The sequence below is a fragment of the Periplaneta americana genome, chromosome 13 (assembly GCF_040183065.1).
Source record: "Periplaneta americana isolate PAMFEO1 chromosome 13, P.americana_PAMFEO1_priV1, whole genome shotgun sequence".
In the NCBI taxonomy this organism is placed as follows: domain Eukaryota; kingdom Metazoa; phylum Arthropoda; class Insecta; order Blattodea; family Blattidae; genus Periplaneta; species Periplaneta americana.
This window is the reverse complement of record NC_091129.1, coordinates 10,327,817-10,352,582: the sequence shown is the minus strand read 5'-3', so window position 1 is coordinate 10,352,582 and position 24,766 is coordinate 10,327,817. Positions and strand designations below refer to the sequence as shown.

Below are 24,766 nucleotides of genomic sequence, written 5' to 3'. Positions count from 1 at the left end.
TTCATAAATGCTCACTTAACTGTATTACTAAACGAAAATTGTCGTTTTATAAAGCTTTATTATGTTTTAGCAATATCAAACACCATAACATAACAACTTAGAGAACAGTCTTCTTATTGTCCGCCATTATTTACATTGCACAAAAAAACCAGTGTCTCCAACAGAGTGTTACACGGAAATTCGCCAAAAAGTAGTTGTAAAGTCGCTAGATTTCTCATTATTAACAAAGAAAGATTAAATTTTGTCACTATGGAGTGCTAAAAAGGTCACTAAATCCCTATTTAAGCAATATAAAAGTTAAAAGAAATTGTTGTTGAAAAAGAGTTAAAGTCGCTAGATTGGCAACACTGAACAAACCTGTATAACATGGTCCGCGCATCACGTATTTCACCTGTTTATGCGATGTTGCCAAATCCTTTTCACGTGAACTTGGATTGCATTTGAACCAAGGTAATTTGATCGCAGAAAAGTTTTATACAATAGAAGAAGTGTCTGAACTCGGTTCACTTTCCGACCTTCGATCAAAGTTGATCTTTAGTCAGGGAGTTTTATACAATCGGGCCTTAGTAAACATGTATAAACCTAGAAGGTTAGGTTAGGTTAGGTAACGGTGGCTAGGGGCGGGTTAGGGACGACCCTTTGCACGTCGGCCATACTGAGGTCTATTATGCACTTCAAATTTATGGGCTGGATAAGGTGTACCAGCCCATCGGCCGCATGTGACCCCCTCACCCGCTCACCCAATGGGGCCCCCTACCCTCCTACCTTCATACCACCAAGGTGACCAAGCAACACAGGATCCATTCCAACGGCCAGGAACCCAACTCAGGAACGGTTGCGGAGAAGACGTCCCCTCCCCCATAAGCGATCGAAGACATGCGTCTTGACCAGAATAGGTCTATGGAATGAGATGAAGAATATGAATGATGTAAAATCTAAATTCACGCGAGAGGAAGGGAACTGGAGCGTGGTAATAAAAATTCCAATCCGACATTGGCCTAAGTAACTGCGGGGAAACCACAGAAAAACCACAATCTGGTTTGTCGGTCCTGTAATCGAAACACGGACCTCCAGAATGCGAGTCCCATGCGAAACGCATGAGCCATCTCGCTTGGTTATTATAAACTTATAATAGTACATTATGCAACGAGCCAATAATGATAGTAATTAAGAAGCAAGTATGGATATTTATGAAACGAGCGCAAGCGAGTTTCATAATTTTCATACAAGCTTCTTAATTATCATTATAGGCGAGTTTCATAAGACTTTTTATGCTCGACCATATTTCTAACTTGATATTACTTACTTACTTACTTACTTACAACTGGCTTTTAAGGAACCCGAAGGTTCATTGCCGCCCTCACATAAGCCCGCCATCGGTCCCTAACCTGTGCAAGATTAATCCAGTCCCTATCATCACACCCCACCTCCCTCAAATCCATTTTAATATTATCCTCCCATCTACGTCTCGGCCTCCCTAAAGCTCATTTTCCCTCCGGTCTCCCAACTAACACTCTATATGCATTTCTTGATTCGCCCATACGTGCTACATGCCCTGCCCATCTCAAACGTCTGGATTTAATGATCCTAATTATGTTAGGTGAAGAATACAATGCGTGCAGTTCTGTGTTGTGTAACTTTCTCCATTCCCCTATAACTTCATCCCGCTTAGCCCCAAATATTTTCCTAAGCACCTTATTCTCAAACACCCTTAACCAATGTTCCTCTCTCAGAGTGAGAGTCCAAGTTTCACAACCATACAGAAGAACAGGTAATATAACTGTTTTATAAATTCTAACTTTCAGATTTTTGGACAGCAGACTGGATGATAAGAGCTTCTCAACCGAATAATAACACGCATTTCCCATATTTATTCTGCGTTTAATTTCCTCCCGAGTATCATTTATATTTGTTACTGTTGCTCCAAGGTATTTGAATTTTTCCACCTCTTCGAAGGATAAATCTCCAATTTTTATATTTCCATTTCGTACAATATTCTGGTCACAAGACATAATCATATACTTCGTCTTTTCGGGATTTACTTCTAACCGATCGCTTTACTTGCTTCAAGTAAAATTTCCGTGTTTTCCCTAATCGTTTGTGGATTTTCTCCTAACATATTCACGTCATCTGCATAGACAAGAAGCTGATGTAACCCATTCAATTCCAAACCCTGCCTGTTATCCTGAACTTTCCTAATGGCTTATTCTAGAGCGAAGTTAAAAAGTAAAGGTGATAGTGCATCTCCCTGCTTTAGCCCGCAGTGAATTGGAAAGGCATCAGATAGAAACTGACCTATAAGGACTCTGCTGTATGTTTCACTGAGACACATTTTAATTAATCGAACTAGTTTCTTGGGAATACCAAATTCAATAAGAATATCATATAATACTTCCCTCTTAACCGAGTCATATGCCTTTTTGAAATCTATGAATAACTGATGTATTGTACCCTTATACTCCCATTTTTTCTCCATTATCTGTCGAATACAAAAAATCTGATCAATTGTCGATCTATTACGCCGAAAACCGGACTGATGATCCCCAATAATTTCATCTACGTACGGAGTTAATCTTCTCAAAAGAATATTGGACAAAATTTTGTACGACGTCAACAAAAGTGATATTCCTCGAAAGTTACCACAGTTGGTTTTGTCCCCCTTTTTAAAAATAGGTACAATTATGGACTCCTTCCATTGTTCTGGTACAATTTTCTTCTCCCAAATAGCAACTACAAGTTTATAACTTGATATTATTAATTTTAATTGTATCTGACCTTCAGCAATGTTCCGTATGTTGTGAGATGTGCGCAGACGCGAAAGTATTGATTTTTTCCGAGGAACAGATATCCACATTGACCTTGGTAGGCCATAAGAACCTACAGAGATAACAATGAAATTAAATTAGACATTGAAACACGAGGTGACAAATTGAATTTATTTGAATATTATTTACAATTAACGCTAATTATTATAGTAACAGAACATAACCTTCTGCGACAGTATTGGATTTCCAGCCTCCGTGACTTTTCGCTAATTCTCTTTCGATTGCATATCAGAGAATAATCGATACTTGCGGTTTTATAATGGTAGAAAGCTGACCTTTCATTGGCTGAACAGTTGTAACCTGACTCGTTATTGGCTGAAAGACCTGACCTTTAATGAGTAGGTGTACTTTAATAACATGCATTAAAGGTCTGCTACCAGGTGTATAATTACTACGTTTTGGCATGGTCGAGCATAAAATATGTTTTACTCTTAAGTGTACAACTCTGATTGTAATTTAAGATTCCGGAATACTGTAGTAAGCAGATAGTAATAAGTTAGATGGTTGGTACTGTGGCGATGTGCGTGGCAGTTGAGATGTGCAGCTTTAACGGTAAGTCAGGGATGCGGTCCAGGGTCAGGGCACAGATCTCGTTCGCTGTGTTCGTTGCACTTGTCTTTCTAGTCTCGTCCCATAACTCTCGTGCGCTTCGAGTCTTGCTCATCATTCTCAAAACAGTAGTCTATTTTGATCGACATAGAAAGATTTATCCTTATTGAATTTGGTATTCCCAAGAAACTAGTTCGATTAATTAAAATGTCTCTCAGTGAAACATACAGCAGAGTCCGTATAGGTCATTTTCTATCTGATGCTTTTCCAATTCACTGCGGGCTAAAGCAGGGAGATGCACTATCACCTTTACTTTTTAACATCGCTCTAGAATATGCCATTAGGAAAGTTCAGGATAACAGGCAGGTTTTGGAATTGAACGGGTTACATCAGCTTCTTGTGTATGCGGATGACGTGAATATGTTAGGAGAAAATCCACAAACGATTAGGGAAAACACAGGAATTTTACTGGAAGCAAGTAAAGCGATCGGTTTGGAAGTAAATCCCGAAAAGACAAAGTATATGATTATGTCTCGTGACCACAATATTGTACGAAATGGAAATATAAAAATTGGAAATTTATCTTTTGAAGAGGTGGAGAAGTTCAAATATCTTTGAGCAACAGTAACAAATATAAATGATACTCGGGAGGAAATTAAACACAGAATAAATATGGGAAATGCCTGTTATTATTCGGTTGAGAAGCTTTTATCATCCAATCTGCTGTCAAAAAACCTGAAAGTTAGAATTTATAAAACAGTTATATTACCGGTTATTCTTTATGGTTGTGAAACTTGGACTCTCAGTTTGAGAGAGGAACAGAGATTAAAGGGTGTTTGAGAATAAGGTGCTTAGGAAAATATTTGAGGCTAAGAGGGATGAAGTTACAGGAGAATGGAGAAAGTTACATAACACAGAACTGCACGCATTGCATTCTTCACCTAACATAATTAGGAACATTAAATCTAGATGTTTGAGATGGGCAGGGCATGTAGTACGTATGGGCGTGTCCAGAAATGCATATAGAGTCTTAGTTGGGAGGTCGGAGGGAAAAAGACCTTTAGGGAGGCCGAGACGTAGATAGGAGGATAATATTAAAATGTATTTGAGGGAGGCGGGATATGATGATAGAGAATAGATTAATCTTGCTCAGGATAGGGACCAATGGCGGGCTTATGTGAGGGCGGCAATGAACCTCCGGGTTCCTTAAAAGCCAGCAAGTAAGTAAGTAAGTAAGTAAGTAAGTAAGTGATCTCTATCTTTGCCTTAACGATAATGGCAACAACTACGAAAAGGACGAGAGATAAGGTTAATGGAAAATATCGAAAGCATTTTTACGAAACTATGTTTTTTTTTTACACGAGTATTTTTCCTGGACTAAAAATACAATACAAAACTAGTAGAAATGGAAAATAGTTTTACGAAAACGTCACAAATAGCACAAAATTAGTCAATGAGTTATCACACTGTGCACACTATTGTTGAACAACACGATTCTTTTTCAGAAGTCGATTCCAACGATTAAATCACACATTAAGAATCGATTCTAACTATTCGTTCATGATACTTCCCAGTCTGTGATTCCAAGTATTCTTTTGAATCGTCAACGAGCGACCCACGAGAGACTTCACTTTGCGAACACGGGGAGAACATAAACGTTCCACATCTCTCGCCTAGATGGCATGAGAGGTGACATTGGATCGTCTCTTTCTGATTCGCTGGATACATCCTTTAAACTCCATCTACACGATTCAATTTTCCATACGCGTACGCAGTCTGAGGAGAATATTGAAATAATCTAGTTGAAAATGCACGTTCAATTAAGATGCATGCACATGTGTCTACATGGTGCCGTGTTGAATGTCATCTTTACATACTATACATATTAATTAATAAATATTAAATATCAATCCAATACTTAGGCCTACTTGATTCTCAAAATTGTGGTTGAACACTCCATAGACACAGGCATTTGCCAGAGTGCTGCATTAGAGTTAAATCGCTCGCTTGAACTCGGTCGAGTGTCGCACCCTCGAGTGAGATACGATCGGTCGTGATACGCTCGTAATAAATAGAAGCACAGTACAAGGTCATCTCACCGACATGTCTTATCTTGTATAGAAGGCGACAGATAAGATACACATATGTTTTGCTCACACGGTAAAAAAATGCTTTATTTTCTGCGTTTATGACAAACGTTTAATGGAACAGTCAATGGAACGTACCAAAACAGGAACACGAAGTTATAAATAAAATAGTATGAAAAATGTCGATATACAGTTATTATTGCTAATTAATAATTATTCAATATTTGATTTACCACATATATAATATGATAGGTCCATACATAGTGTTCCGCCTATATACTGCGACAATGTAGAAACGTTTTACAAAATATTATTGATATAGCAGTAGATTAATAACAATATTAGTACAGAGATAACGTCACAGAAAATATAATAAAACGAATAATCATGCTGCACAACTGTTACAGACGCAAAGATTGATACACTAATTATTAGAGATTATTATTATTATTATTACTTACTTACTTACTTACAAATGGCTTTTAAGGAACCCGAAGGTTCATTGCCGCCCTCACATAAGCCCGCCAGCGGTCCCTATCCTGTGCAAGATTAATCCAGTCTCTATCATCATACCCCACCTCCCTCAAATCCATTTTAATATTATCCTCCCATCTACGTCTCGGCCTCCCTAAAGGTCTTTTTCCCTCCGGTCTCCCAACTAACACTCTATATGCATTTCTGGATTCGCCCATACGTGCTACATGCCCTGCCCATCTCAAACGTCTGGATTTAATGTTCCTAATTATGTCAGGTGAAGAATACAATGCATGCAGTTCTGTGTTGTGTAACTTTCTCCATTCTCCTGTAACTTCATCCCGCTTAGCCCCAAATATTATTATTATTATTATTATTATTATTATTATTATTATTATTATTATTATTATTATTATTATTATTATTATTATTATTATTATTATTATTACTAGAAAACTTGATACAGTTGTTGCATTATTGTGATGTGTTCTCCGTTTATAATAATTACATTTACATCCAATAACATCTATCAGATATGGCAAAAACAAAATCACTCCTGTGTGGGAGAAAAAAAAACTTTTACCTACAACATTTATATTACATTTTAAAGCAAGTTTTGTAGTTGTACTATGGAGAGGTTAGTTAAACACTGCAAAGTTTTGAAATGATAAACATCTATGATGTTACTACACAGTTCATCACTGTAACAAGAACGAATGTCTAACGCTCGGCTTATACCGTTCGAGGATTTATCGCTCGTGACAATTTTACCCATCATGTATGTGCGCTACCTATCGGATTATGCTGTGAACTACTTGGCGCTCGAGCGAAAATGTCCGATGCAGACCTCTGGTATTTGCGATAATCGTCAATAAAGTTAATCGTTCTTATTTTCAGTATGCTACGGCTATCTAGAACAATCAGCTGCTCGCTACATGCTACTGTTCAACGAAATAACGCATAAGATACACACCGGCGAAGGGTAGGCCTAACTTCCAATTGCTGCATGCCCTATCATTTTTAATGGAAAAGGGCATGCCCAATTGAATGATATTGCATGCATTGATTATCTGAATGCTTAAAATTGAAGAAAAAAAGTTGATGCACCTTTAGTCTACAAAATTATCCAAGATAGTGTTTCTTAGTAAACAAGAGTACGATAAATGGTGTTCGCTTCCACGTAAAGGAAAAGGTGTTTCTTATTTCAAGAATATGGTCCCGGTAGTAAATGGATTTCTTCTAAGGAGGGCAGGGGCGGCCCGTCCTTATGTGCTACAGTGCTACAGCACAATGATAATTTTTGCTCAAATAATGTATTTGCAATACCACCATAGTATCTGATCTGCCATTTGACAATTTCCCGTGGTTATGTTCATGACGCGTTAGAGAGTGTTTAGTCTTCGCTCTTAGCTCTTTGGTGCCTCAGGGGGTTCGTTGTGCTACTCAAAACTTACACGAGAATGTAGACAGTTATGCGCATGTGCGAAGCTGAAATAACTGCTCTGATTGGCTATTTTTACGAGGGGAAGTGCTGTAGTCAGCTTCAGCACAACACAGCTTGGATATTGCAAAAGTAAAGCGTAACGAAAGAATGCTTGTTTGTGGAGGAACTCGGAACTATGTACAATGTATTTGGTAATTCAAATGCTCGACTGCTGCTGCCATCTACCAGTTTTTTGAGGTTCCTCCTGAATCAATCAGCAAGCGACGGAAAATTTAATCCCAGAAAATTGATGCCAAGGAGGTATGTAATCGTATAATTCAGGAAACTACTCATCGTTTCCAATCTTTAAGCTACCTAGACGCAACAAAATTGTTAAACGGCGAATTTTTTGACAATTTTTTGCATAATTTTCCTGAATGCGAACTTGAAGTTGCTGTCAACAGCTATACTATACTGAACAAAAGAATGTTCAAGACACAACTTGGAGTTCTATACGGAAGATCCGACTTCCGAAATAGCCTATAGATGGCTGTTCAATTGTTACAAAACATAGCCTCCAACAATTCACGGGATCCATTCTGTGAAGTAACGAAGTTGTTAAATATTTTGGTTACAACACCAATGACCACTGCTGAGCCAGAAAGATGTTTTTCTTGCTTGAAACGCATAAAAACGTTTTTAAGGAACACTATGTCCCAGGATCGCCTCACTGTTCTTGCAGTACTGTTAATAGAAAAGAGTATGATGTCCAGGATGGAGGGATTTAACATTTAACACCAGGGTAATTGACAAGTTCTACAGTAGGAAGGAACTCCATATTTCGTCACTAGGCGAGTCTCAAATTAAGACAAATGCTTATAAGTGTATACAGTAGGCCGATAAAGAGATTGTAGCACACTCATTATTTTGACCACCAGCGCTATTGAAGGAGGGTGTGTCTTCTTCTGAAAATCGGAAGCAATTAAGATGAATGCTAACGTAGCACCAATGAGAAGTCTTCATGGGAGATACTTGGACGGTTTACGTTGCAGATACTGCAACGAGATTGAAATCTTAGCACACGTCCTAGGATCCTGTCAGCATGGAGAACTCCTGAGAAATTCACGCCATTATAACATCCGAAAACTAATAGCACAAGCCCTTAGAAAAAGATTCTTCGATGTCCATGAAGAGGTGCACTGCGTTGCGTCTGAAGGCGGCGGAATTAGAAGAGCGGACATCGTGGCTCTAGACAAGACTAATAGTAAAGGCTTTATACTGGACCCAGCTGTTAGATTTGAGATGATTCAGACCCAACCATCTGAGGTCAACAAAGAGAAACAACAAATTTATGAGCCTACTATTCCGTATTTTCGAGAAAAATATCAGATGGAAGGCACCTGGGAAGTACATGGTTTAATGATCGGAGCGAGGGGCATCATCCCACGATCAACTGTAAACACTGTCAAAACATTTGGAATCCATGACATCATTCCTTGTACTACAATAAGACCTGTAGTAACTTATGCCAGCGAAACATGGGTCCTTAAAAACTCCATAAAACATAGACTGCTAATTTTTTAAAGAGCAATACTAAGGAAAATTTTTGGTCCAACTAAAATGAATGATGGTACACGGAGAATTAAATATAACGGTGAACTGAATGAGCTGATGAAGAATAGGAACATGACAAATCATATAAAATCGCTAAGATTAGGATGGTTTAGTCATATAAATAGAATGGGGAATAATAGACTGGTCAAACAAATATACAAATGGAAACCAATAGTTAACAGAAAGCAGGGTAGACCAAAAAATAGATGGGAGGATGATGTCCTGAATGATTTGAAATTGATGAAGGTGGAAAACTGGACAAAGATAGTTGGAAGCCGTAAGGAATGGAAGAAAGTTGTTGAGAAGGCCAAAACATTCACCTGAGAGTTGTAGAGCCTGAAGAAGAAGAAGAAGAAGAAGAAGAAGAAGAAGAAGAAGAAGAAGAAGAAGAAGCAGAAGCAGAAGAAGAAGAAGAATAAGCAGAAGAAGAAGAAATCATTCCTAAAATAATTACTTCAAGCATTAAAGGGTCTGTGACAATTCTGAAAAATCATTTACGCTCGACCATGAAGAAATGTACTAATTATACACCTGGTAGCAGTCCTTTAATGCATGTCATTCAAGTACACCTACTCATTAAAGTACAGGTCTTCAGCCAATGATAACTCAGCTTACATGTGTTCAGCCAATGACAAGTCAGCTTTGTACCGTTATAAAACCGCAAGTATCGATTATTCTCGGATATGCAATCGAAAGAGAATTAGCGATAAGTCACGGAGGCTGGAAATCCAATACTGTCGCAGAAGGTTATGTTCTGTTACTATAATAATTAGCGTTAATTGTAAATAATATTCAAATAAATTCAATTTGTCATCTCGTTTTTCAATGTCGAATTCAATAATCAAGGTTATAATATTATAATATTATCAAGTTTAACGGGACTACGTCAAGGTCAATGACATTATTGTTCCTCGGAAAAAATCAATACTTTCGCGTCTGAGCAACATCTCACAATTCATGACCTAGAACAAGGTCACTTCCGATCTTGTCAGATACAAATAAAATGTATACATCTGAATACCGGTAATTTCAAGTTAGAAATATGGTCGAGCATAAAAAGTCGTATGAAACTCGCCTATAATGATAATTAAGAAGCTCGTATGAAAATTATGAAACTCGCTTGCGCTCGTTTCATAAATATCCATACTCGATTCTTAATTACTATCATTATAGGCTCGTTGCATAATGTACTAATATACGGAATATCATAATCACCCCTTTTCTATTCGTTAGTGTGTCATTGTTATAAATATATGTATAATTTATAGCCTATTATTTCTAAAATTCAACTTCAAAGTTAACATACAATGTGACTCATCTATTTACTGTAATCCGTTATTATTCTTGAATGTGTAATATTATTATGTATTTTTGGCAACTCAGGATGCCTGGGCAGACGATTTCTTGGAATAAATTACATTTATTATAATTTATAAACTCAACCTTGCACATTTTTTTGCATTACATCTCCATTTAATTATGCCAATTTCAGGTAAATGTTCATTATTTTCCACACTTAACAAACGCAGTAATTTCATTCCATTCTTAACCCCTTCTTTCATCAAATAATTACAGTATTTGGTTCGTAAGGGTTAAGATGTATCTTACTTATTTACAAATGGCTCTTAAGGAACCCGAAGGTTCATTGCCGCCCTCACATAAGCTCGCTATCAGTCCCTATCCTGTGCAAGATTAATTATAAAGACTAGTTAGGTTCCAAGTACCAAATCTCATAACGTCATAACCTTATTCCTTCGCTGTGGTCGTGCCAGAGAATCAGTCCCATTCCGAGGCTTATTGTATGGATTCGTAACAAGCTGTTTTTACGGTGATGGGTTGTTAGCCTTTCGCCCAACCCCCAAGCTGGAGGACCACCCCTTATCGGCTGTCCACGACTGCTTATTCAATATATTCGCAGCTACCCTCCATATCTGGAGGCCGTCTCCTCTATCCGCAACCTGAGGACGTGCCATGCCGTGGTGATAGGGACCCACAATACATGGTAAGGTGTATCTACACTGTTCAATTTTCCATACGCTTACGCATGCAATCTGAAGAGAATATTGAAAGAATCAAATTGAAAACACACGTTCAATTAAGATGCCTGCAGATTTTAGGTTAAACATTCCATAGGCACTCGTATTTGCGATAATCTTCAATAAAGCTAATCGTACTTGCCGATAATTTCGGTTTAAAATGTCCACCATCACCAAACAAAACAATTTTAAGTTTATTCACATCCACCTAGAACAATCATCTGCTCACTACATGATGCTGTTGAACCTCTATCTAGGGCTGCGTTGCCATTAAGATGACCGGCCATAATTTCTACTACGGCCACTACTATTCGCCTACGGGCTATTCCATATAAAATCGATCAGTAAAAAACCTCGCATTTTTTTATACTCTAATTTTTTCCCTTTTTATACAAGGCGCTGAGGAGAGTGCATTTTCAAAAATATACTATCGAAAGTCAAACGGTTTTCGTATTATTGAGCAACAAATTTAACGTATTTTATAAAAACAAGCCTCTTTCAGCGCTCAGAACTCTGGAACCATTTACTGCAGAACATTGAACGGGAGCTCATTTTGAAGCTGACATTTGGTAGGTTATGTTAAGAAGTAATCCTTATTTTTATTGTACACAGAGAGACAGATAATCTGATTTTACTTACTTTTAGGCTTTTTGGCCATTTGTAAAAATGTAAAAAAATATTGAGAAAAAACCTTGCATTATTAAGAGGGATTCGGCATTGTTTGCTTAGTTTCGAGGGTATTAAATAATTTATTTTCACACGCCTGGACTTGAACGGCGCAATACCGCACGAACTGGCCGAGAGCTGAAAATAAGCGAGCGTTGGGCGTCATTTTACTCCTGTGTTTATGAAAACTTGTGATAAAGCTAGCCCAGCTATGCGCTACTAGACGAAACATCACGTGTTTGTCTCCTGGCTTTGCTTATCTGGGCTAGCTCCCGTCTCACAGTCAGCTGGCTAGTTCACGCGCGTACTATTTATTTTATTTATTTGACATTTTCAATACTTTCTTATCAACATACCATCAGTAAAAAATATATGTTTATTTGGATTTTCAATGCGAAATCCAACCATATATTTTAAAAATATTTTTTCGTGGCCAAAGGCGTCTTAATGAAGAAAAACCTAAATTTCTCCATTTCCTTAAAAAGTAAGAAAATCTGTCTATATGTCAATATAAACTTTGATTTCTCAGCATCAAAATAAACCATGATTTTGATCATTGGGTGAAAGGGTTTCGGAGCTCAACAGTTTAAAGTTGCTAATTTTATGAAAATGCGATAAATTTAAATATTTTTAATTTAAACACTATGAAGTTCTGATGCCTCAAACTTTGCACAAAGCATTGTATCACAGATCTCTACGTACAAAAAAAAAGTTTCATTGTATTTAGAAATTGTAAGGTCAATTTTCTCTATATTTCAGTCGATTTGAGATGGAATAGCTCATGTGCTCTCATTTTTAGTGGAAAAATGACGTGCACAAATGAATGCGTTTCATTCACTCTTGCATGTATTGCTTGAATGCGTAAAGTTAAAAGAAAAGTTGAACCGTGTAGCTGCAGATATGCACCTTTAGAAATCTTTGCTTATTAAATATCAGCTGTGTATTAGTATGCCGTCTCTATTATCAGCTATTTAGCCAACCTTGTTAAAGGGGCACTTATATGAGTTTTAAAAATTCTACATTCCTCATCCAAAATTTATTAATTTTTAACTACAGGTACACAAACATGCCTACAATACTATAATATGTACAAAATTTGGTGCCATTAGGACTGATAGTGTCCCGCGCCGTGGCGTCGTGGTCTAAGGCATCCTGTCTAGGACTCGCGTTACGAAATGCGTGCTGGTTCGAGTCCTCATGGGGGAAGAAATTTTCTCATGAAATTTCTGCCAGTGCATGGGACCGGTGCCCACCCAGCATCGTGATGCACTTGGGGAGCTACGAAATGCAGTGAAAATCCGGTTTCGCAAACCAGCTACAACGGCTGGGGGATCATCGTGCTAACCACACGATACCTTCATTCTGGTTGGATGATCGTCCACCTCTGTTTCGGCATGTGGACGTGAGGCCAGCAGCCGGCTGGTCGGTCTTTGCCCTTCATGGACTGTAGCGCCATGTATTTACTTTTACTTTTTAAGGCTAATAGATTTGAAATTATATTTTTTTAATACCGCATATTTTATATTAACGTCACTAAAAAAGGTTCCTTGCAACAAAATTTTCAAAATTTTTAGGTCATATTGGTTCAAAAGCTGGAAAATAGTCATGGGGAAATAAATTAATTAGCTTTGTAAGCTCAGCATAAATAAAGAGGCACAATAAATTTGAAGTGATTTTCTTAATTTTTCACGATTTTACCACAGTGTCCCTTTAAAATAATGTAAATTCTTTGTCTCTACTCGCTCGGGAGCATTCGTTTATTCGAATGACTAATAACAAAGAATAGTAAGAATCGATTCGTGGTATGAACGAATCGTCGTTCAAAAGAATCGTAACGAATCGGCATGGTTTCGTAACCAACAATACAATTCGAGTCTATTTAGGCTACTTGTTTGAGGTAACCTGTCAACGGTCATTATTCCAGGGTTCGACGTAAACGAACAAAAATATTAATAATACAGGGACATCATTTTATTTTTCTAATATTAACCTGGCTGTACCTTTGGATTAACGATTGAGAACTGTAAACACCGTTTGCTATCCTCTTCCACGACTGAAGTTCGATGATACTGGCGTAAAATACAAATCACTTTACTAAGTATAGGAGGGAAGAAAAGTAGTTCATCCATTTACGTAAATTATAAAATATCGCGATTTTGAGTTTTATAATTTTCATTAGGTTTTCGTTTAATCAAAATACAGTACAGTATTAACAGTAAGTGTTTTTACTCACAAACTGAGCTATCCATTCGGACTTATTTATTACGCAGTGTATATTATACTGTCTACAGCACATTAGCGTACACTATAGAGAATGAAGTTAAATTGAAAAATAATCATTATATGGATATTTAAATACATTTTTTTAAATTGTGGCCGTTCATTTCGATACAAGCTTCAGTCTTTTGTGCATATTATCGCACTATAGATCTTTTGTACCTAATTCCAATTAGCAGTTTCGTCCTTCGTACTTCGCTCCATTTTCCGGTAGCCAATCGCGTTGCAGGTCGGCTACATTTAAACGTGTGCGTCTTGTGATTCGCTTATTCATTTCTTAAGGCTCGATAAATACTTAATATAATCGCCCGCCATTTTAGCTCTTTCGTTGGCGTTCGCAAAAAGCACACGAAGACGTTATTTGCCGCTCAATTATTTGCTGAATTACATTGCGTTTGATTTATTATCATAGGAGCTACGACACGATAATGTTTAACGATGTGGCAAATAGATTCCTCGTCTGGTAGCTCGGCAACGTAAGAACAAAAATGGCGAACGATACTACCTACCTAGACTTTATAGACGTAAGCAAAGAGGCGGAGTCACGCCGGAAATAACAGCGTCGAGACTATAGTAACTCATGTTGAAATGATTCTGTACATATTCTACAAAAGAGTACCTTACGTACTATAAATTCTGCCCGATCCAAAAAGATAAAATTACTCAGACATGCTATCTACTGTCCGTCCAAGTGGTTTTTTTTTAATTGGTTATTTAACGACGCTGTATCAACAACGAGTTATTTAGCGTCGATGGGATTGGTGATAGCGAGATGGCATTTGGCGATATGAGGCCGAGGATTCGCCATAGATTACCTGGTATTCACCTTACAGTTTGGGAAAACCTCGGAAAAAATCCAACCAGGCAATCATCCCAAGCGGGGATCGAACTCGCGCTCGAGCGCAATTTCAGATCGACAGGCAAGCGCTTTAACCGAGTGAGCCATGCCGGTGGCTCCCAAGTGATTTTATCGCAGGGTCGTAGAAAGGGGGGGGGGGAATTACGTGACAGTTAATTACTTAACGAGGCCCTTATATTTAAATTACTTCAAACAATTTTATAATATTACGTAGACGTCCAATTCCTAACAGAAATTAATGTTTTCCGAAAATAGCTAAGACAGCTCAGCCACTAGCCTTTACAGAGGGGCGAACAGAAGCGGGTGTGGGAAACCGGGATGCGACGTAGGCAAATGGACGACAGTACCTGTGCGAAAATATGATTCAATATTGAAAGCTCTTTCGTCACTGGAAAACGCGAACATATTTCTGGAACGTACTACACTCACTAACGCATACGCGGCCTTGGTTCTGTGTGAAGAACGGTTGGAAGTTTACTAGTAGAGGGGGCTGAGATTGAAGTATATTCAAAAACTCAGGTACAATAAAAATTGAAGTAAAAAGAAAATGATGTCCCTGTACAATGCAAATAAAATCTGTAATAAATTTCAGACGGATTTTTCTAATACTTGGAAGAAGTGTTAAATAATTCGTGTTTGGTTCATGAATCGACCCAACTCTAGACTGCACACTCCATTGTTGTCGGTAACTATTACAAGAGTAAATGTGGGGTTCATTTCACTTAATACTCTCTCCAGAGCTGCAATGCATATTCGGGTATAGTATAGCTCCTTCATGTGTAAGCAGAACTGAAAAATTGACGTAACAGTGAGGAATATGACGTTCGAATTGTTTTGCTTATTTTCGGTATATAAATAACATATTCATTTTGGCCGGGTAGAATTATAGCTTCCAGAGCATTCACGTCGTGCTTTTAAATGTTTTCTGTGATTTCTAGGTAATCCAAGTGATTTGACAAGTTCCTACAAAGTGGCGATTACATGCTATTCATTTACTGATTATGTAAGTTAATACCACTCCTATATTTGTTCTTCGCAGTACCCAACTATATTTGCAAGTGGAAGTCATACTTATCTTGACTAATTGCATGTCTACATCACTCATAACCACAAATCATATCATTTAGTATTTACTTCTTTTGCTTTTTATTGTTGATAAGATTGTAAAATAAGTAAACCTCATTTTTTCCAGTAAAGTTAGTCGTGCTACCATATAATTAAGTCTTTCGTCATAATCATGATGCAGCTAATGGCAACATTCAAAATAGTGATTCTATATTTTTCATCGTCTCACTAAATGTTATTTATAATAAAAACTTAACCACAAAAAACAAGCGTATGGGCCTCCGGCCTCTGCATTAATGAAGTAACATATCTTATTAAGTCATATTAAAGTGGAAATGCTTAGGCCTATACATTCTACACTGAATTATCCTCTAAAATGTGTGATTTATATGCCATTTTCACTAAAACGATGGGTTGTGAAACAACTAATAAGATTGTCTTCATTGCTTCATTTCGACCACATTTTTGTGATATCACAATATCTACGTAGGCGTAGAGAAAAATCCGAACTACTGAAACGTAAAACATCGTACTCACCAACTGCCTCCTTGTTGAAGTTGTAGTACAGCTGTTTCTTGAGCTGCCAGCACTCCCCCATAAATCTTCGTAATGCAATACGTGTGGCAATACTTTTAAGCGAACCATGTGGAACTTTCGGATACATTCTTTCATATCACAACACAATTTTATATAACTGTTACAAGTTAACTAAAGTTCTGCTAAGTTATTGTTTGTTAATATTATTTTATCACTATTTAAGACTAAAATGACTCCATGGACGTGGAGAGCATGAAGAGAACAGACGACTGTCGCTAGGTAAACTGTTGTGTTTTTTATATAAATTTCCATGGCCTTCTTTATTAAGTCCGTTTATTTCCGACAGTTATTTAAGTCACGGCTTACGAGATTATTTCATATCAGGTGTCTGTTTAATAAAATAAAACTATACGTATAAGTAAAAGAATTCTTTTCAAATATTTCATCATCATCATCATCATCATCATCATCATCATCATCATCATCATCATCATCTCTATTTCAATTAATCCATTTATATATTTCCCTTCAACAATTAACTTTCTTTTTTCTTTAATGTTTCAAATCACATTATATTGTACATGTTTATTGTATTCAGGACCCTTGTGGTCACTCAAATGCTTTGAGCTGATGTATTTAAGGAATAAATAAAAATAAAAACAGGGCAGGGCAAATGAACGCTCCGTGGAGGAGTACTACCGTTCACAAATTACTAGAGTTCGAAGGTTTAGCCTCAAAATGTTGAAGGGAGTAGCATTATGTTTGCTTGGCTTTCAACACAGTCCAGTATGTACAGTCACGAAGCTCAATATGTAGGGTATATGCATCCATAGATAGTTGCTAACCACTAGGATCGCTACTATCGCCTCATCACAAACAATGCGAAATAGTACCGGCACAGTCTATTGTTCCTAGTACTCTCAACAACTAAGTTTCGTGACTGTATATACTACACTGTGCTTTCACTTGGGCTGGACCAGGGACGGATCCGTACATATAGACAAGGTTTGTCCCATTGTGCGGCTTTATATGGGATGATTGTCCACGTCCGACAGATCAGCGTATAGGGAATTACAAGTATGGACACTTCGCGTCTGTACCTTTGATATAGCATGACTGATTTCAATCACCTTCCGATCAGCTTGAGCGTGAGATTCTGCTTTTTCCCTAGAGTTGGCGCTGACATCACACAAGCTAGCAGGCGACACAGCAGAAATATAGCACATTCAATTAGGTACATTATGTAATCAAATCAAATAAATTGGACCAAGAAATACTAAATCCGTCATTATCTAATGTCTAGACTCTAGAGTTCCTTTATAATGAGAGTTGAGACGTTGACTCAATCAACAATTTAAATATATAATGATTTGATAGCGCTGAAAATAGAAAAACAAAACTCCTATGAGAAGTAAAACCATATGCCTATATATTTTATGCAATTATTAAACTAATTTGATACATAATTTTTAATGTATTACATTATTTCATAATATAATTTATTGTAATATATAAAACAGTTATTATTACAGCTGGTTTATCAACAGTAATCTCGCTAGACGTTTTGATTTATCTAGAGAAAATCAAAACTCGAGTGGGATTTAATTGACTATTACACGATTAGAAGAAAGTATATAAAGATTAGAAGTAACGAAGTACTCCAATACAATAAAATATTACTTGACTTACGAAAATACAACTGTCTTCAAATGTATTATTGTACCATCTCAACATTACAAATATTACGCTAGATGCATGCTAGATGGCAGTAGTGAGCAATGCCTTCTCGTCGAGAAGTTCTCGATCTATTATACACGATGGCAATGTTACTAGTCAAGAAGGCTTTGTTGATTCAGTTTCATTTTTATTAAGACAGTTGCATTCCACTTCAATTATCCGAATCCCAGTAATCAACGTCACTTGACAGATGATTTTCAATAAATCTTAATATTAAACAATCTCTGATACGTGACTATCCATAATATCATATAGCAGAAGCTATAACATAACCTAACTAATATACACAAGTGTTAGAAAAGTTTTAATTAACGACGATGACATATAAATAAACATGAATAATTTTAAAAGGAATAATTATTGAATGTACAATTTTCAAATTTGAATGTGGTTGGTGGTTCAATTGATGTTATATTGGACGTGTGCGTAATAGAAGTGGAACTTGTTGATTTAGGCCTACATGGTGTATTCAACTTATTCAGAATTTCCGAATGAATAATTTTAAAAGGAATAATTATTGAATGTAAAATTTTCAAATTTGAATGTGGTGGTTCAATTGATGTTATATTGGACGTGTGCGTAATAGAAGTGGAACTCGTTGATTTAGGCCTACATGGTGTATTCAACTTATTCAGGATTTCCGAATGGTGCTCTTCATTTATTTGTAAATAGGATTTCAGAAAATGCATAGGTATGATCAGTGATTTTTATTAATTCTTGTTCTTGAATGCCAATGCGAGTCATATTTGAAACTGCTGTGCATCGACTGGAGTGGTTTGTAATTTTATATATTATATATACATATATATTTTGACGTCCAGACCAGCGCAGTTTCAAATGTTGGCAAACAAAGAAACAAATGCTAGGGACGCGATAAAATTAAACAAATGCTAGGAACCCGATAAAATTAAACAAATGCTAGGGACGCGATAAAATAGTGCGACAAGTAGCCATGATTGGTTGAAATACGTCCTTTCGTACCGTTTTATTGGTCAACAGTAGTATGACGTAGTAAGAGTGTAATAGTCACTGAAAAATAAGGAAAAGTTGTTAACTTGAATTTATTGGAAGCAAAGCCGTTACTGGATTAATGCAACAAGGTAGGCGATGTTTGGAGCCTGTGTCTCAACTCTTGCATTAAATTATTATCGAGGATTCGATTATACTAACATCTAGCGCTTGAAAATGGAACTAAACACCAAAAAAAAAAAAAAAAAAAAAATGGACATAGAAAAACAGAACAGGAAAATTCGCTCAGTGTCAATTCCATATAATCTCTATCACTGAGGAACAAAACATATTTTTGTGCGAGATCGTGCGTATTTGCTTGGTTTCCGCACAAAATCAATCCGCGGTAAGTCTAAAATTCCACATTCAGCATTCCCAACCTAACACATAACAATTTCCCTCTTCTTACCGCTTAAGTGACATATTGATTTTACTGCTTTAGGCTTTTAACATATTATTTTTAGAGACGTTCAATATAGTAATAATTATAAATTGGAAACTTACCATTGCAATTTCACCTAAATTGCACTGTTAATTATTGTTTTTAAATATTTGCAAAAATTAAGTAAATTCTACAACTCCACTAAAGTTACTGCATTCGTGATGCATGTAACATTAAGGAAGCCGTTTGTTTTAAGTTCGCATTTATAGACTGGGGGGGAAAAAGACAGACGTATATCACGGCCTGCTGGAGTATAGTAAACACAGAAAACATTTTAAAGCAACAATGTTGAAGATAGATATGTTTGTTTTGCAACTTTACGGTCATTGAACAGAAATCAAGATGGAGATTTCATTGCAACTAATTAGAAATTCCTCTTTCAGGTATGTAATAAACGGTCTTCGCACAAAATAATGTACGATACACGAGCGGTATGTTTTCTTTCAATTCTCGGAAATTAAAAAAGCTCAACTACGTTTCGCTTTTTCAAACTTTTCCTCGAACATGAAAACTTCTACATACCGCTCTTGTAACGCATATTACTATTTTGTTTCAGAAAAAAAATGTGATTCTGATAGTATTTTTTCTCCTGAATTGAAATATATCAGTTTTTTCCTCATCACGCAAGGTTTCCGAGAGACAGGCGTTTATAATTTCAAACATTTCAATATTTTCTACATTTTTATTACACAACATTCAAACATTCTGACTCGCCTAGAAAGTAAGAAATGACGATTTTCTGCTATATTTCGCCTGTGGAGCATTCCTCTTGATGGTCCAATATTCAGCATGTTTGTTTATAATGTCAATAACCTAAAAATTCAGGTCTCTTCTGAAATTATTGAGGTGTCCAGAGAAAGAAGTGAACAAGCCACAAATCCTGATATGTAAAGTATCTAATTATTTAACTGGGATTTTTACCTTTAATCTGAGCCCAAGATTAAATAATATGAATGATTAGAACCGGAGATAGATAGATCAAAGGAATTGGTACAAACGGTTTTTCGAAAATTTCGTAATTTAATACCACCGAAATTATATTTCTAGAAAATATAGGCCTATACACGGATAAAATTTATTTTAGTGTTGAAAGTGCCCGAAAAAATTAGAGATAGCAATATGAAATACTGATGGGTTTGAAATGAAATGGCTCTTGTGCTAGGGTAGGAAAATGAAACAAGACAGCTTTAGTCCACATAATAATAATAATAATAATAATAATAATAATAATAATAATAATAATAATAATAATAATAATAATAATAATAATAATACTTATTTACTTACTGCCTTTTAAGAAACCCGGAGCTTCATTGCCGCCCTCACATAAGCCCGCCATCGGTCCCTATCCTGAGCACGATTAATCCAGTCTATATAATCATATCCCACCTCCCTCAAATCCATTTTAATACTATCTTCCCATCTACCTCCCTAAAGGTATTTTTCCCTCCGGCCTCCCAACTAACAGTCTATATGCATTTCTGGATTCTCCCATACGTGCTACATGCCCTGCCCATCTCAAACGTCTCGATTTAATGTTCCTAATTATGTCAGGTGAAGAATACAATGCGTGCAGTTCTGTGTTGTGTAACTTTCTCCATTCTCCTGTAACTTCATCCCTCTTAGCCCCAAATATTTTCCTAAGCACCTTATTCTCAAACACCCTTAATCTCTGTTCCTCTCTCAAAGTGAGAGTCCAAGTTTCACAACCATAAAGAACAACCGGTAATATAACTGTTTTATAAATCCTAACTTTCAGATTTTTTGACAGCAGACTGGATGATAAAAGCTTCTCAACCGAATAATAACAGGCATTTCCCATATTTATTCTGTGTTTAATTTCCTCCCGAGTATCATATATTTTTGTTACTGTTGATCCAAGATATTTGAACTTCACCACCTCTTCAAAAGATAAATTTCCAATTTTTATATTTCTATTTCGTACAATATTCTCGTCACGAGACACAATCACATACTTTGTTTTTTCGGAATTTCCTTCCAAATCTATCTCTTTACTTGCTTCCAGTAAAATTCCCGTGTTTTCCCTAATCGTTTGTGCATTTTCTCCTAACATATTCACGTCATGCGCATAGACAAGCAGCTGATGTAACCCGTTCAATTCCAAACCCTCTCTGTTATCCTGGACTTTCCTAATGGCATACTCTAGAACAAAGTTAAAAAGTAAAGGTGATAGTGCATCTCCTTGCTTTAGCCCACAGTGAATTGGAAACGCATCTGACAGAAACTGACCTGTACTGACTCTGCTGTACGTTTCACTGAGACACATTTTAATTAATCGAACTAGTATCTTGGGAATACCAAATTCAATAAGAATATCATATAAAACTTCTCTCTTAACCGAGTCATATGCCTTTTTGAAATCTATGAATAACTGATGACACTGTACCCTTATACTCCCATAATAATAATAATAATAATAATAATAATAATAATAATAATAATAATAATAATAATAATAATAATAATAGTGACAGTAATACCAATAATAAATATAAAGACTACTACGATATTATTTTCATTTTTCTGAATTTCAAAGTACCGTATGTCATATTAATGATTAAACAGGAGAAATGTTATTTGTGTAACGGAACTATTTTTAATAAATTTCAAAACTTACGACTCACTCGATTAACTTTAAGCAATGGAAACGAAAACAAATTTGAAATCTCCGCTATGATTTCTATGAGAATCCGCAGCTCTAACAGACAAAAGTTTAGTCACTCTGCATACGGGAGTCCGCCAGGCAGAAAATGATCCTTTGTTTAACTCGCCGTGACACGGAAACTAGTAAAGATTTTGAATGGCAAAAACTAATTTTCATTCTTTCTAAACATTTCTCTCGCCCTGACCTCCCACCTAAAGTGAAAAATAAACGAGTTTACCGCATACCAACTTTTGAGGGTGTCAGTATATATTTTGAACAGGTCACTTCGAAGTTAGTATTATTTTCTCACTTTCTAAAAAAGATTTTTGTTTTGAATTTTTTTCTATGCTTTCCTTAGATATTTATCTATGAATCGTAAAAATTACAGCGCGATTGATTTACTATCATAGAAGCTACGACATGAAAATGTTTAACGGTGCGGCAAATAGTTTTTTCGTCTACAGCTGACTACCATCCACTGATCGCCCGCACCAGCTACGGCTGCTTTTTTCCTCTCCCTTCTGCACCACGGTGCTCATTCCGATACACTCTTTACCCAATACCCATTTCAGCGAGTGCTGACGACCATTGAATTATATGAATTAAACTCATACCTGTATGTGGTGGGTTCTATGGAAGACCACAATAAAATGAAGAAAAATAATGCGTATGAGGAAAATGCGTACCAATACATGTAGGCTACTCATTTTTTTTAATGAGAAGGTTTTAACCTGTAATCCATGCCAATAATAATTTGTAAATATGTTGTTTTAAAACAATATGCAATCGTAATATCCTTCGTGTTAGGGTACCGTACAGTTAAGTATCACAAATATTGTCTTGTATAGCCCAGTTATTCTCCAAACTATTTACATATTTATATTGTAATATTTGGTAGCTAATTCTACATAGGTTGCAATGAACTTGAATCTATAGCAATATGAAACAGTCTTTGACAAACCTTTTTCAATCTTTAACCCTTAAATTCGCAAAGTATCCTATAGGATGCAGCAGGTTAATAGGCTATATATATTGTAAATTTTAAACTAAACAACAATGTAACTTTATTATCTCAACAATAGGATTTGCTCTCCACACAGTAACACAGTATTCGTTAGTGCACTCCACTGACGACAATGACAATTTACTTGGACTATTACGAACAACAATGAACTGTTAATCTTAACTAATATTTACAAAGCACTATTTACAACACAGAACGGTCAGTTCTCAGTTCACAGCTCGTTTGTCTTGGCTAGTTCTTCTAGCTCAGTCACTCGCGTTCACAGAATCTCGAACCCCAGACCGTCAGAGACGATCCGCTGAACTTCGAACTCAGGTCCCCCAACTGCGGTCCACTGCACTCGAACTCCGGGCTTCAGGCTCCACAGTTACGGACACAACTCAAGTCGCGCTCTGGTCTCGAAGCTGGCTTCATTGCTACACAAGACTGGCTTACTGACTGATTGACGTTCACTTGCGTCTTCTCTTTTATAACCAAACTATAGTTTCTCGAGAGTTCGCGAAAGATTCCACTCTCGAATAATCTGGATTTTCACTTCGACGGACTTCCGGACGATTCTGGAGGGTCCGTCCCCCCTCCACTCCGCACATAGCAGTTGCGCGCGCAACCTCCCCTCGCCTCTCCAAGCCGCGCGCCGTCCCCCAGTGCTCCGTGGAGCCCGTGTCGACTCGCGCGTGACCTGCTCTCTTGCGGGAAGCGTATTCGAGTCTCGAGGTGGCTGTCACTATATATATATATATATATATATATATATATATATAAAATTTGAACTGGTAATGGAAATTACGGGAAAACGGCTGAACGGATTTTAATAAATGAACCCTCATTTTGAAGCTTGGAATCCAAAGTTTTTCAGAAAAATAGTAGTTTTCAGTGAAATATCAATTTGCTACATTATTTTCCTATTTTCCAAAATTCAATCGGTCACAACTGTGGAGTAACGGTCAGGGCGTCTGGCTGCGAAACCAGGTGGCCCGGGTTCGAATCCCGGTTGGGGCAAGTTACCTGGTTGAGGTTTTTTCCGGGATTTTCCCTCAACCCAATACGAGCAAATGCTGGGTAACTTTCGGTGCTGGACCCCGGACCCATTTCACCGCCATTATCACCTTGATATCATTCAGACGCTAAATAACCTAGATGTTGATACAGCGTCGTAAAATAACACAATAAAATAAATAAAAACAAATCCATCCTTCTTCAGTTTTGCGAACTAATTACATTTCAGCACGGCCGTGATTTCAGAATAAAACAAAACACACGCTACAATAAACAATAGCTACTACACGAAGGCCATGCCCTGCAGGATTGCTGACATATTTAGAGTTCAAATTCAATTGCTTATTAAAAATTTCAAAACTTACTAAAAATAATTTACAGGTCAGATTCTGCGGTGTGTAATTTTCTGAGTACAGCTGTGTATCGGATATTGAAAACTACGCAACTTGAGGTGGTTTGATGACATTATTACCATTAGAAAT

General features: G+C 36.8%; 1 protein-coding gene across 2 annotated transcripts in view; it reads right to left on the bottom strand.

Moving 5' to 3' along the window:
• LOC138711741 (calmodulin-like) overlaps positions 1-16,663 on the bottom strand; it is a 454,283-nt gene extending 437,620 nt beyond the window's left edge. The window contains exon 1 of one of the 2 annotated variants that reach the window (XM_069842907.1): positions 16,413-16,663. In XM_069842907.1, coding sequence (XP_069699008.1) covers positions 16,413-16,547 — 135 coding nt within the window. In that variant the 5' untranslated portion in view covers positions 16,548-16,663. The remainder of the gene's footprint in view (positions 1-16,412) is intronic. The other variant, XM_069842908.1, reaches the window with a different exon arrangement.
• Positions 16,664-24,766: the final 8,103 nt, after the last annotated feature.